This window comes from Oryza brachyantha, chromosome 2 (assembly GCF_000231095.2).
Source record: "Oryza brachyantha chromosome 2, ObraRS2, whole genome shotgun sequence".
In the NCBI taxonomy this organism is placed as follows: Eukaryota; Viridiplantae; Streptophyta; class Magnoliopsida; order Poales; family Poaceae; genus Oryza; species Oryza brachyantha.
In genome coordinates, this window is record NC_023164.2 from 2820760 (window position 1) to 2835286 (window position 14527).

General features: G+C 45.0%; 3 protein-coding genes across 4 annotated transcripts; 2 read left to right on the top strand and 1 right to left on the bottom strand.

Moving 5' to 3' along the window:
* Positions 1-504: 504 nt before the first annotated feature.
* Positions 505-3658, bottom strand: LOC102706910 (serine/threonine-protein kinase STY13-like). Its single transcript, XM_006646889.3, has 3 exons — positions 3198-3658; positions 1757-2782; positions 505-1122 (listed from the first exon to the last, which is right to left on the bottom strand). Exons 2-3 carry the CDS (start codon positions 2686-2688, stop codon positions 783-785), a joined length of 1272 nt encoding a protein of 423 aa, XP_006646952.1. The 5' UTR covers positions 2689-2782; positions 3198-3658; the 3' UTR covers positions 505-782.
* Positions 3659-4273: 615 nt separating this feature from the next.
* On the top strand, positions 4274-7331 carry LOC102721520 (trihelix transcription factor ASR3-like). 2 transcript variants are annotated; one of them, XM_040520896.1, is made up of 2 exons: positions 4274-5290; positions 6785-7331. In XM_040520896.1, the coding sequence occupies exons 1-2, from the start codon at positions 4423-4425 to the stop codon at positions 7066-7068; spliced, it is 1152 nt and encodes a 383-aa protein (XP_040376830.1). In that variant the 5' UTR covers positions 4274-4422; the 3' UTR covers positions 7069-7331. The 2 variants fall into 2 exon arrangements, with proteins under 2 accessions (XP_040376830.1, XP_040376829.1); XM_040520895.1 differs by having other exon boundaries at positions 4279-5290; positions 6782-7331.
* Positions 7332-7843: 512 nt separating this feature from the next.
* LOC102721808 (pollen receptor-like kinase 5) lies at positions 7844-10477 on the top strand. Its single transcript, XM_040520348.1, has 3 exons — positions 7844-8519; positions 8603-9274; positions 9376-10477. The coding sequence occupies exons 1-3, from the start codon at positions 7844-7846 to the stop codon at positions 10026-10028; spliced, it is 2001 nt and encodes a 666-aa protein (XP_040376282.1). The 3' UTR covers positions 10029-10477.
* The last annotated feature ends 4050 nt before the right edge of the window (positions 10478-14527 follow it).

The window sequence follows — 14527 nt, forward strand, 5'->3', positions numbered from 1 at the left end:
TAATATTTTTATTTTTACTAGATAAAACATGAATAGTACTTTATGCGTGACTATTTTTTTTAAGTTTTTATATAATTTTTTTAAATAAGATGAATGGTTAAACGTTAGACACAGAAAAAAAAATAAAGTTAAAATAAAGTTACTATGAGACAGGTAGTATTATTCAACGTACATAAAACAACCTTGTCTCCTCGAAGCAAACGAATCAAACAGGGACGGCTCAGTTGGGGATGGATGCAGCAAGGATGTCACTATCACAGTTGTGTTGGTATAAATATGTTTGACTCGTACAATCTTGTGGCTGAAACATTGTGCCGTCTGTCAAAGACAGCAAGACAAGCCACTGCACAGCTAAACAATTGCTCAGATGATGAAAAAAAAAATCTTTATTACCTGTTTCTTGAAGAAAACTTCGTTGCTGTCATACACTGCACCACAAATATAGACCAAATTAATTTAACATCAAGACAAAGAAAGGGGTATTCAAAATCAAACTGGGAACACTTGGTTACAACAAGCATATGTTATTAACATAGGAAAGCTCCATTAGATCTTGTTAACATACAAGGCAACATCTATATTCCAGAAGAGATTACTTGAGCTGTGCAACTCACACAAAGATAGAATCGAACAACACAGAAGCTCAAAGCCTAGGAACTTCTGCTGGCACACAGACCCTATCAGCTGGTACTAATGAATACATGGAGATTGCCTCTCTTTTCTTCATCCTCCCTTGCTTCCTCCCCCTGATCCATGTTGCAATCATCTACATTGCTTTAGTTTCAGTCCGTTGTCATGGGCTCAGAGATGCAACAGCGGAAGCGTGCTTTACGGACATTGCTCAGAACCTCCATCTCTGCACTCTCAAGCATACAAACGATATCAGTAAAGGCGGGGCGAACTTCAGGGTTCGCGTCCCAACAGAGAGTCATGATGTGGCTTAGAGCAGGCAGGCAGTCCTGCGGGATCACTGGCCGAGCACCCTTGTTTACAACAGCGAAAGCTGCCTGAACAGCCGTCATGTTTGTGAATGGGAGCATGCCAGTTATAAGCTCCCACAAGACAATCCCAAAGCTATATACATCAACTTTATGATCATAAGGCCTGTGCTGGATCATTTCCCTGAAACAAATAAGGCCAACCATTAGCTCATCAACAAAATGGGTAGACTATATTGATACTTTGTTTAGAAAATCAAGATTGCGCGCGCAACTTGCTACTAGTGTGTCAACAGCAAGACAAACAGTTACCTCTTAATTTTTGCACATGACAAAAGAAATTATCAAACAAAAAGGAAAAGTGTTAATGTTATTTTCTGTGAATGGTAAGTGACTATAACATATTCAACAGTGCATCAGTATGAACTAAATGTGGGCCACACTAGACCTACTTCATTAATGTTGTAATAAGGTTAGTCAATCCACTATGCCATGTGTAAAACCTGGAATAATTCAGTTGATTTGGGATGGCACAAAAACGACAAATCTGGATGGAACTGCACAGATAAGTCTATACAAAATTCAACTAGCCCAGAAAATTGCAGAAGTTGGTGTGTATAGTTGGGTGTCCAGGTATACTTCTAAAATAAAGCAATCCTAAACATCTTACGTTAGAAGTGAAACTATTCGCAGTAAGTCAGCAACAGATTGCTGGCTGGCAAACAGACACCATTCTATATTGGAGGCCATGCTATACATGCGTTGGCATATACAAATAACACAGGAAAAAAAATCAAACAGGGGAATATATAACTTACGGTGCCATCCAGCGATAGGTTCCTGTCTCTGGTGTCATACCCTCAGTTTTCACTTCAATGCGAGCCACTCCAAAGTCAGCAATCTTAATGGACTTATCAGCGGCAATTAATAAGTTATCTGACTTTAGATCCCTGTGGATAAATCCCAAAGCATGCACATAGGCCATCCCCCTGGCTATATCCAATGCCTGTTTTACAGCCAACCTCAAAGGCACTGACTTGTTCTGCCTTCTGGCCAGAAACTGCCGGACTGAGCCACCTTTAGCATACTCAGTAATGATGCACCACACAATCGACTTCCTACATGCACCAATAAACCTCACAATGTTTGGGTGCCTCAGTCTAGACAACATCATAACCTCTTGCACAAATTGTTGTTCCAACGCTTGTGCTCTCTCTGGATCATTCTCAGGCTTCTCCAGTAGCTTAATGGCAACATCCTCTCCATTGTATGTTCCCCGGTATAGCTTCCCAAAGGCTCCTTGAGCAAAAGGAACCCCCATGTCCAACCTCCCTAGATCAATGGCCCATTCCTCATAATTACTTAGTATCTCAGTCGGATGGCTTGGATCCATCAAAACACGAGCTAACGCATCCTCATTTAGCGTGTGTGCAGCCACACGGTTGGGGCGGAAGACACTGTTGCCAACTGAATAGCTTGCAGTTGGGGCATCGCGGAGGCCTGGGTGCTTAAGTATAACCGTGCGGGACTCATTCGATCCCACGCTGCTGTTGTCCACCGACATGGCAACAGAACCCCCAACGTAAGCCATGTTGAATCCGTCGGCACTGTCAACAGACATCTGGGAGCCCTCCACAAACTTATGGTAAGATGGCATGTTGTATAGGCCATTGATCTCGTTATCTTGCATCCCCTTGCCACCGCCACCGCCACCGCCTATCATATCATGGAATCTCGGCTGCCCGTTCATGTCGAAACAATCCAAATCCAACGCGAATATTACTTGACCTGGGGCAGGCTGTTCATCCTTGTACAACAAATGCCCTAGTTTTCGCTCCCGCTAGCTGCAAAACAAGCTGGAATTAATGGACAACGACACAAAAATGCAATTCTATCATACAATCATACCAACTAACAATACCTAGGTTTGCACCACCTTTCTACCCAAAACACCACGAGAAACAATCCCAAAAATGTTCGACACAAACAGACAACAAATTCCCACTAAAAACCATACCTTTCTCAACCCCACGCAACATCTACAAGCCTTCCACCCACAAGCGCGAAACTTTATCCAAACCCCTCCCCAACCCGATCGCCCCCCTCCCCTCCCCCAAATTCCCGCAACCACACACCAAAACCCATCAAATTCCGGCGCCCAATCCAACACCCCACCTCCCAATCGCCCGAAAACCTCTACAACCCCACCCCCCCTCTTCCCGATTCGCTCCCGAATCACCTCACGCGCAAGAAGCTCACCTCGGCAACAAGAAGCAGCAGCAGCAGCAGCTGATCAAACCACCGCGCAAACCAACCCCGCCCGCAGCAGCAGAGCGCCCGCCGGAACCCTAGCCAGCGGGAGGAGGCGGGCAGCGGCTCCGGATGGATTGGTCGCGCCTGCGCGTGGGTGGGCTTCTCGGCGTCGCTGCTTTGCTTTGCTTTGCTTCGCTTCGCTTTTTTGCTTTTTCTTTTTTTTTTTTTCTGAAGGGCGGAGCAGCAGAGACGACGACTCGACTCCAGTGGGAGAAAAGCGAGAGGAACAAGTCGTTAGTGTCATTTTCTTTGGCGTTTTCCCGTTTTGCCCCCTCGCTTTTGGGCTTTTTGCAGTTTTTGTCCTTGCTGTCGTTTTCACGGCAGCTATAGCGAAATGGATTTTATTTTTAAAAAGAAAAATCAGATTTTTTTTCTTGTTTATGTTTAGATTATTGGTTCGATTATACTGCATGCGTGTAGATAAAGGAATAAATTTTGAGTGAGGGTGATGAGAACTTGAGATTGTGGCGAGGGAGGTGAAGTTAATGCAACTGTCCAGAACAATAAGTTGTGGTTGTTTTAGCAGTTATTATAATACAATAATGCAAGCTTTAGTAATATGTTTTTTAATAGAAAATTAAGCTTTAATAATATGATAAATCTATATTATAACATAGTAGATTGATTGATATAATTGTATCTAAAATTAGATGATAAGAGTTATATATAAAATGTAAACATAAAAAAAATATAAGTTAAGACTTGTATATAAAATGTAGATATAATTATACGTGCAACGATATCTCTCAAATAACTTTAAAGTTGTATATTAAATCTAACTTTCCATGCAATGCATGTGGCAATCCCTAGATAAATTACTTCGTACTCTTTCTGTTCTAAAATATAAATATTTCTAGATTTTTTAACATATATTAAGGTTTGAAAAAAATTATAATGTTATGTAAGAGGGTGAAAGTAAAGGTGGAATAAAATAAGAAAAAAGATTAAATAGAAAGTGATCGATAGGATAAATATGCTGTGAACGTGAATGATAAAAAAAAATCTTATATTACGAGGAAAGATTAAACTCTAACAAGGTGAAAGTTTGCGGTGAAGGTTGTACTTAAATAGTAATGCGGCCAGAAAAAATTCATTTTTTTCTCCCCTTCTCCTAGCTTCCAGTGAGCGGAGGTGTCAGTGCGAGCCAGCCACCGCACCGAAGCTGGCGGCCATGGATCCGGACGCGGCGGAGTGGCCGTGCATCATCCAGGCGCTCCCGGCGCTGCCGCCGTCGCCGTCGTCATCGGGAGCCCTGAGGCTCCCGACCATGGTGCAGGCCCTCCCGGCCGCCACGGAGCCGCCGCTCGCCGCCGCCTCCGCCTCCAGGTCGAGGGCACGCCGGTCCGAGCCGCCCAGCCCGCGCCGCACCCGCTCCGGCGGCGCGCCGGAGTGGACCCCGGCCGAGACGCTCGCGCTCGTCGCGGAGGTCGCGGCGGTCGACGACGGGTGGTCCCGCTCCGTCTCTGCCTTCCAGAAGTGGGCCATTGTCGCGGAGAACCTCGCCTACTCCCCCGCGTCGCGGGGGAAGGCGAGGGGGAGGGGGAGGGCGGCCAGCGAGTGCAGGCGCCGGTGGGAGATGCTCGCCGCGGAGTACGGGGCGGTGCGGCGGTGGGAGGTGCGGGGCGGGGGTGGGTACTGGGGGATGAGCGCCACCGCGAGGAGGAAGGCCGGGCTACCTGCGGACTTCGACGCCGAGGTCTACGGCGCCATGGAGGCGCTCACCCTCGTCGAGGAGGCGCTTCTCGCCGATACCGCCATCGCCGCCGCCGGAGAAGAGGTGCAGGGCTTGGTCGGTGCCGTTGGCAGCGGCAGTGGTGCCGATGAGATTGGTCAAAAGAGCGCCGGTGAGGCTGGGGAAGCAAACGAAGGTGATGCTGTGAAACAGGATGAGGATGACGATGGCGGCGAGGAGGAGGAGGAGGAGGAGGAGGATGGCAATGAAATGGTGGAGGAGGAAGACGATGACAATGACAATGACAATGACAACGAAGGCACACAAGTAGATGGGGGAAATGCCACTGCTTCTGATGGTGGTTTGGGTATGTTTCTTCTCTCCTTTAGCATTTCATGTTCATATGCCTGGATATTCCGGTATGGTAGCCATGTGCTCTGAATCCGATCATGATACATCGTTGATGCTTGATGGTGAAGTAGTAAATCTCTCTGTTAGATAGCTGTTTTATTTGAGTCTGCAAATCCGCAATGCAATCACGGGGCGTCGCAAGGATGAAGGATAGAACGTAAAAGCAATTCAGAAATAAGGGGATATGATATGGTTGTACCTAAATGTGGATTAACTTGTATTCGCGTGGATTCTCTGTATAATTTGGCCAATGGAAATTTTGCAGCTGAATGTGGTTTAGTTCTCTTAATGTAGGATTGAGAACAGTGTGGTTTGTTAGGCTAAAAATTTGTACTGTTTCAGTATATATATTTTTTTTCACACTAGTCTTATTAGAATAGCTTTCTTATTTGTTTCGCAAAAAAGAAATATTTTTTTTTCATGTCCACTATGATAGTATGATTGTTTTTCCTTGGGCTTGGTTGAGACTAACAGACTACGCATCCTGGATGATGATGATATGGTATAGTTATAATCTTCAGGAAATCTTTGTTTGCACAATCAGGGTTCACCTTACCACCAGGTACAAGGTTACCATAGCCCAGTGGTAAGCGTGGTTACCACGGTAACCAAGGCAAACCATGAAAAATCATACTTAAGTTACCAAAAAGATAAATTAATGTTTAGATTTGTTTGAATTTGGTGGGGTTACCACACGGCGGTAACCAGCTGTAAGGTGAACGCTGTCCACAATATGATTTATAGAGCTATCCAGCACTTCCTGTGTCGTCAGGTCATAATTTTTATGTACCGGTATGTTGTTTCAATTTAATGACACACTCGAGCTGTTCTTAAGTCTTACCTGAACATGGTTTGCTTTTCTAAAATAAATGGTGCATTATTTGTGAAAATGTGGTAAACCTTTATTTGGTGATTAGTTTCAGCTTCTGAAGTTGTGTGAATCCCTTAATTAGTTTCAGCTTCTAAAGCTTGTGTGAGGCCCTTTTGATACAGTATGTGAAATTGAAAGTTCTAATATGAAGGAGGAAGTATTATTTCATATTCAAATTGCTATACAATGCACAGTGCAGTGAAGGTCAAAAATCAAATTCTCACATAATATACGAGTTTTACTGCCCAAGCTTAAATGGTACTCCGTAGTACATATTGGTACCTTTCTAAGGATGATAAAAGATCCATAATAAATTGGTTTCACCAATAAATTTGGCTTTGGTGCTATGTTTGCCTTGTTTACAAAACAGCATCGGTGTTAGTTTGATCTAAGTCCTGCTTTTATCTTCATTGAATGTAGAAAGCTTCATCCAGGAACCAGGATGATAGTACTATGCTTAGCTACATGTGTAATATTTCATACTATCTTCTGCTATCAGCTTACAATCTGTTTTTGTTCTCATCAAGCCACCTGACATCTTTCACTGATACCTTTTTTTATGTTATGCACTTCTAGAAGTAAGTGAAACAGAAGAAAACAATGAGTTGAACAAAAGCCAAATTGATGGATGTCAACTGGCCAACAAGTTACAAGAGAACGCGCAGCATATCCATATGCTACTCAAAGAGGAGGCAGGCGAAGGCCAGAACCACAATATTGCTATCTCATCTGATGCTATGGAGACCACTCGCCAAAAAGCCGATGAGCTTATCAAATCGCTGGGTGGGCTTGTGAGCTACCTGAACCAGTTCACTGATCTGATCAAGGAGAATGGATTCGAGAATGTAGTCGGTATGAGCTGATCTATGATGAACTAAATCTCTAGTAGGATGTAGGTTCCCTTTGGAGGGTTAAATCAGTCTGCCAGAAATTCGCCATGTTCTACCTTCCCCATCGTTGTAAATATGAGTGCACTGTAAGATGCTTCTAACGAAATTCTGTAGGTTTGTGGCAAATAATTAAGTGTCTGCCTAGGTTTTCTGTCAATCAGTTCCTACAGTAGTTGGATTTAACCAAGCCCAACAACACGCACAGATCTTCAAGCATATATAATGGCCTAATTTTTTTTATTGATGGATCCAAAATTTTCAAGCATTTGAGAATAGCAAAACTTAATAACAAAATACGCTGATTATTCCGTATGCTTTATATTATAAGATATTTTCAGCCTTACCATTTTGTTTATGTTTTTTTTTCTTATAAGCTAAATTTTGAATTTTTAATCTTAAATTTAGAATATATTTTGAGGTTTTTACGTAAACATAGTGATATTTTCAACATTAAACAAATACACTCTCTCAATATATGTAATCTTGTGTTCAATAGAACAAAAAGTACCAAAACATCTCGTTTCAAGTAACAAACATGATGTGCTTGAGCTGAGTGCTGTACAGAAAACCAAGATTGCAACTATTCTTAGCCCTCCACGACGCACCTTTTCTCCCCTCCACCTCCTCCCTTCCTCCCTTTCTTTAGCCATGCACATGCATAACGCATAGCCCCTTCTCCCCGCCGCCGCCGCCACCGCCTCGCCGTCGCCCACGACTCCGGCCGGCGTGCGTCGTCCCCCCGGGCCTCATGGCGCGGCCTCGGCAGCCTGGCCTCGCCGTCGCCGTCGCCGTCGCCTGGTGCCTCTGCGGTGCCGACGGGGCCGCGGGGCGCACCGAGGCCGACGTGCTCACCGCGTTCCGCGACACGCTGCGCGGGCCGGACGGCGCGCCGCCGGCGCCGCTGCGGGCGTGGGGCACGCCGGGCCCGTGCCTGGGCAACGTCTCGCAGTGGTACGGCGTGTCGTGCCACGGCAACGGCAGCGTGCAGGGCCTGCAGCTGGAGCGCCTGGGGCTCTCCGGCGCGCCGCCGGACCTGGGCGGGCTCGCCGCGCTCCCGGGCCTCCGCGTGCTCAGCCTCTCCAACAACGCGCTCGCCGGCGCGTTCCCCAACGTGTCGGCGCTGGCCGTGCTCAAGATGCTGTACCTGTCGCGGAACCGGCTCTCCGGCGTCATCCCCGACGGCACGTTCGGCCCCATGCGCGGCCTCCGCAAGCTGCACCTCGCCGCCAATGACTTCTCCGGCCCGATCCCGGGCTCCATCACCTCGCCGCGGCTGCTCGAGCTCTCGCTCGCGCACAACCGCTTCGATGGCCCGCTGCCGGACTTCTCCCAGCCGGAGCTCAGGTTCGTCGACGTCTCCGGCAACAACCTCTCCGGCCCCATCCCTGAAGGCCTCAGCCGCTTCAACGCCAGCATGTTCTCCGGTAGGCAAATTCACGGCGTCTTCCTCCTCGCCGGCCATCGATTCGTGTCGACGTGTTCTTGATCTTGGATTGATCGGCCGCAGGTAACGAGCACCTCTGCGGGAAGCCGCTCGACGTCGCGTGCGACACCTTCGCCTCGCCGTCCGGCATGTCGACGTTCATGACCATCGCCGTAGTACTCATCATCGTCGGCGTGATCCTCGCCGCGGCGGGGATCGCGACGGGGGTCGTCGGCCGCAGGAAGCGCCGGCGCCGGCGGCGACACGCGGCGACGGGCGACCAGACGCCCTCTAATCCGAAGCTCCACACCGCGCCGGCCGTGAGCATCAACCAGGGAGCCGCTACCACCAGCGCCGCCGCCGGCTCCGTGGCCGCGGCCGGCGGCGCCGCCGCCGGCGGAGCGGCGGCGAAGCGCGCGTCGCGGCGCGACGAGCACGGGCGGCTGGTGTTCATCCAGGAGAGCCGCGTGCGGTTCGAGATCGAGGACCTCCTCCGCGCGTCGGCGGAGGTGCTCGGCAGCGGCAACTTCGGGTCGTCGTACAAGGCGACGCTCTGCGAGGGCCCCGCCGTGGTGGTGAAGCGGTTCAAGGAGATGAACGGCGTCGGCCGGGAGGACTTCTCGGAGCACATGCGCCGCCTCGGCCGCCTCACCCACCCCAACCTCCTCCCCGTCGTCGCCTACCTCTACAAGAAGGAGGAGAAGCTCCTCATCACCGACTACATGGACAACGGCAGCCTCGCCCAAGTCCTCCACGGTAGCCATCCCAACCCAACCAACCAGTCATGAATCTTGCATCATCATCTCGATCGCCATGGATTGGAAATGAATCAAATCGAGTTGTGCCGTGATGTGTAGGGAATCGGGGAGCGATGCTGGATTGGGGGAAGAGGCTGAGGATAATCAGAGGGACGGCGAGGGGGCTGGCTCACCTGTACGACGAGCTGCCGATGCTGACGGTGCCGCACGGGCACCTCAAGTCGTCGAACGTGCTGCTCGACGGCGGGTTCGAGGCGGTGCTGTCGGACTACGCGCTGGTGCCGGTGGTGACGGCGCAGCACGCGAGGCAGGTGATGGTGGCGTACAAGGCGCCGGAGTGCGTGGCGGCGCAGGGGAAGCCGTCGAAGAAGAGCGACGTGTGGAGCCTCGGGATCCTCATCCTCGAGGTGCTCACCGGCAAGTTCCCGGCCAACTACCTCCGGCAGCAGGGGCGGCAGGGCACCAGCACCACCGACCTCGCCGGGTGGGTCAGCTCGGTCGTCAGTGAGGAGCGCACCGGCGAGGTGTTCGACAAGGACATGGCCGCCGGGCCCAGCGGCAAGCACTCCGCCGCCGTCGAGGCCGACATGCTCAAGCTCCTCCACGTCGGCCTCGGCTGCTGCGAGGCCGACGTCGACCAGAGGTGGGACCTCAAGACGGCCCTCGCGCGCGTCGAGGAGATCAGGGATCCCGACCCCGCCGCCGCCGATCCCTCGCCGCCGGCGGCGGACTCCGGCGAGCCCCGGTCGTAACCTCGCAACACACACGCGTACGTAAACCCAAAGCAACTCCATGGATCGCCGCCTGGTCAACGGTCAGCGCTTTGCATGCACGCAGGCATGCGTGCCACGTGGCATGATACGGTGGGACCAATTGCATGGATGGAATTAATTGGTGGTTTGGTGAGCGATACAATGAACAAATTGAATTTGACCAAATTTGATGCATATGCATGGAAATTTTGAGCGTGTGTAAAATTGGATTTCGGCCTAATTGATTTAGCTTAATTTCGGAAGGTATATACGTGGTTAGCTATGTTGATTAGAGTGTAAGAGTGAGTAAATTGAGATTTTGGATTTTTTTTTCTTCTCTCTTTTTTTTCATACATATACATTTACATTGGTAATTAAATTGAATCTTGTTGCTAGCTCCTTAGTTGAAGCTCCTTGTATAAAATCTCGAAGTACAAATTCGCAGAATTTTCGCCAAAAGTTAATGTTTAGATTGTTCAAATGGAGTTTGCCAGTAATGAGTATTTGGGAGGGAAATGGTTGAGATGGGCCGAAATGCGGCCCAGCCCAATACCTTTTGCTCTAAAATCTGGATTTACATACAGTAGTGCATCTTGTGCCTCTCTTTTACTACATTTGAATATCTGATGGAGAATGGAGTCACCAACGGTTGCTCGATACTCCCTCCGTTTCATAATATAAGATGTTTTAACCCTGTCTAGATTCATATGAATGATAATAAATCTAGACATATATATATATAATATACATTCATCGATTGATGAATTTAGACAAGGCTAAAAAGTCTTACAATATAAAACAAATGTGGTAAAAAAGAGAAAAAATTATTTTTATTTTACCTTTGAATGGAACTAAGGGAAGATGATACACCCCGAATTTTAAGGTATGCTTGGAGATGGCCGTGCAAGGTCTGTTCATCGCTAATTTCTTTTGAAAGATATTTCTTTTGTATTGATGGGTCAGAAGTCCCCAAGGCTCTAACCACGTACTCAGCTTGTTCAAAATCTCCCCTTTTCGACCTGAGATCAAAAAACAAAGTCAAAATTCTACCGGCAGCCAGGCAAAATAGTCTCAAAAGGATTAGTAACATTATCCAAGGGTTTAAATTGTTTTATTTCCATAAATTTTTACATCAATTTATATGATCTCAATCCCTGAGAGAAATAAGTGACGAACTAACAACTTTTTTGGCATAAGAAATCAAATTAGACTGATTATAATCTAGAGTGCACAACCAATATTTGTTTCCTCCATTTCATATTATAACATGTTTTGGTCTTACATAGATTTATCCACAAATTAATATATATTTTTTATATATGTATTTAGATTTATTAGCATCCACGTGAATTCAAATATAACTAAAACATCTTATAACTAGAACGAAAGTAATACCTTTTAAACAAGAAGATGCTCTCATCTAGAAGCGGGAATCATCAGGACAGTACTCCAACACATCAGCATATAGAGTACTGTTCCTTGGGCATGAAAGTTTCCCTTTGAGTACCTCCAAAAAAAACTACTAATCTCATTTGACATACTAAGATTTAATAATTTTGTATAAAAATTATCCTCCAAGAGAATATCTATTTGATTTACCATACCATTTGAATGGCTAAACATGGCTCCTCAATTACCAAATCTAACAAGTCGTTATGCACTAGCGAGATTGCTATATGTAGGTCCATGTGGGTGGGACCCATGAGTCATCCTACTCCTTGCCAAATTTAGGTGTGGGGATTAAGAGTTATATTAGATTTGAAGTTGTCAAACCTAATAAATAGCTAAATTTAGATATGAGAAGTCAAAATTTAGCTATTTTCTTGGAGATGCTCTGACGAGCCAGTTTGGAAGAACTACACTCTGCTGCACTTCAAGCACTTTCTCCTGACTTGTCGTCCATTTCTGTTGCTGGACACGGCCGATAGATAGGCCGAGCAAACGAGGCCTGCCTCACCCAAGAAATTGTGTCTTCCATTATCAACATGGCAAAACAATTTACCACATCCTAATCAGCTGCCTGGAAGCTCTTCAGCTCTAGACCCAATCTTAATACAATCATACGCATTCTCTGCGTATTCCCGAAAAAAAAAGACCTAATCTTGGTCAATGTAAATTATTCCCGAAATCTTAATACAAAGATACGCAATTCTTATGTGTTCCTGAAAAAAAAATAGAATTTTTTTAGTGAAAAAGATCCAAAAAAAAGAGTCTTTTTGAACTTTTAAGAAGATTTAACATGATACGATTGCACTACATTTCTTGCATCACCCACAGATTTGGTCGGTTGGTGCTCCACTGAATTTCAGAGACTGAAACATTGGTGAGTGTACAGTGTACACACCACTGCACCCTAGTGTCTGAAGTCCCAATGGAGCTGCAGCCAGGTCCAGATGGCAGCAAAAAGAGTATTCAGACGGAATAAGACCCAGTTTGGATACACAGGGATTTTTTTATCTCTGTCCCATCAAATATTTGGATACTAATTAAAAATATTAAATATAGACTATTAATAAAACCCACCGCATACTCTGGACTATTTTGCGAAACGAATCTATTGAGCCTAATTAGTCCATGATTAGCGAATGTGATGCTACAGTAAACATTTGTTAATCATGACTTAATTAGGCTTAAAAAATTTGTCTAATGAAATAGTCTTTGTTTATGCAATTAGTTTGTTATCGGTATGTATTTAATACTTCTAATTAACATCCAAACATCCGATGTGATAAGAGACTTAATAAAATCTCTGCATCCAAACAGTCCCTAAGTTGTCTCAACAAAGTTGATCCGTTTGAGATAGCAAATATATTACTAGTACATTTTTTATGTCGCGTCAGAAAAAGATTGTGGCGAATAATTAAGTGCAAAATCGTTAGGAGTCGTCACTTTTATGATGGTGCATATATGCATACAACTGCACAAGCCATGCGTGTGAGAGGCATATTATTCGCCTGAATTTAGTAGCATCTGTCATTTCATTTTGAAAGGGTAGGCACACCTGCAGGTTGGGCTATGCTCGATGCAAGAAAAATCCTTTACTTTGGAGTCGAACTCTACAATTTTACCATATCATGTGCAGGCTTTTAATTGTTCGAGGACATATCATGCACAGACAGGTCAGGATTAGTCATAATAGTTTTAGGCTGCGTCCATTTTCTTTTTTCCTTTTAAGATGAAGATGATGATTTTCTAATTTTTTTTAGTTGTTTAGTGGTATAAACGAGAAATTGAATACTGTAAAGTTAAAAATCGACTTTACAGTTGTGAGATATTGAACTTAACTTTATATAAAATATGCACTCTTAAATAGTTTAAGAATTGTGCGGGTAAAAACCGAGGAAAAATCAAGGGATAAGCTGCGCGGGGGTACGCAGACAGCTTAGCATAGCAAAGTAGCAAGGACTGCATGATGCTAGAAATTCGTAGAATTTTTATATGGGAAAAATTGTATCACAGTCCTTTCCTAATTTATTACTCTCTCGGTTCTAAAATATAAACACTTTTTAATTATCATAAATAATCATATTTTGAAAGGGAGAGCACATGATAATGTCCTTGGGTCCAAACAAAGGTTTAGGCCTCATTCGGTTTGTAGGAATTTTATAGGATTTTTAAAGAAATACTGTTCATGCGATTTTTTCCTTTTCCTACCATTCGGATTGCAAAAACCAATCATAGGGAAATCATAGGAAAAATTCCTATGCTGTCAATTCCATGAGAAAATCATAGGAAAAAATCCATCCACTCCAAGCTCATGTTTTATTTTCTTTGCTTTTGATGTGTCTTTACTTTGTACATCCGAACAACATATCTTCTATATTACTGTATTTTCTAATCCTCTGTTTTTCACCTCAATTCCTTTTATATTCCTGCGATTTTCCTATCCTATATTTTTCCTATCTTGCAATCCAAATAGGGCCTTAGTATGTTCCTGAGCTTAGCTATCAATATCGATACTAAATATAAATAATTAGGTTTTTGAGGCTTGTGATAATTACTGCGGGATTGAGATAATTCTTAATGTTTAAATTCAATTTCTGCCTCAACTAGTTTATGCATGACTAGGCTAGTTTGTGATGAAACGTCTTTTTAATTTATTCTTTCTTCCTATCACACTTTATTACCACTAGTACATTATGATAAAATATCTTTTTATTCCTGCTTTATCACCACTAGTATAAGGTGATAAGAATATATTTTGGATGTGCTTATTGGCTCAGAGTGCCATTGATTTGTCTCCTCTATTATGGCCTGGTCGACCGCATCGTCTTAGCATCATAGCTAGGGCAAAAGTAGTGAGTGACATTGATCATTAAAGCGGTGATAATACATATATATATGTGTTTCTTTCTGGAATCATTTGCTTTGCACATTTGATAAGCTGCCAATTGGATGAAGCATATCATGCAGAGATGTAACATGCTAGCCTTTTGACTTTTCATCTTATTTAAATTTTTTAGTTTTTACAAAATATTTGAATTTTTTTAGTTTTTTGG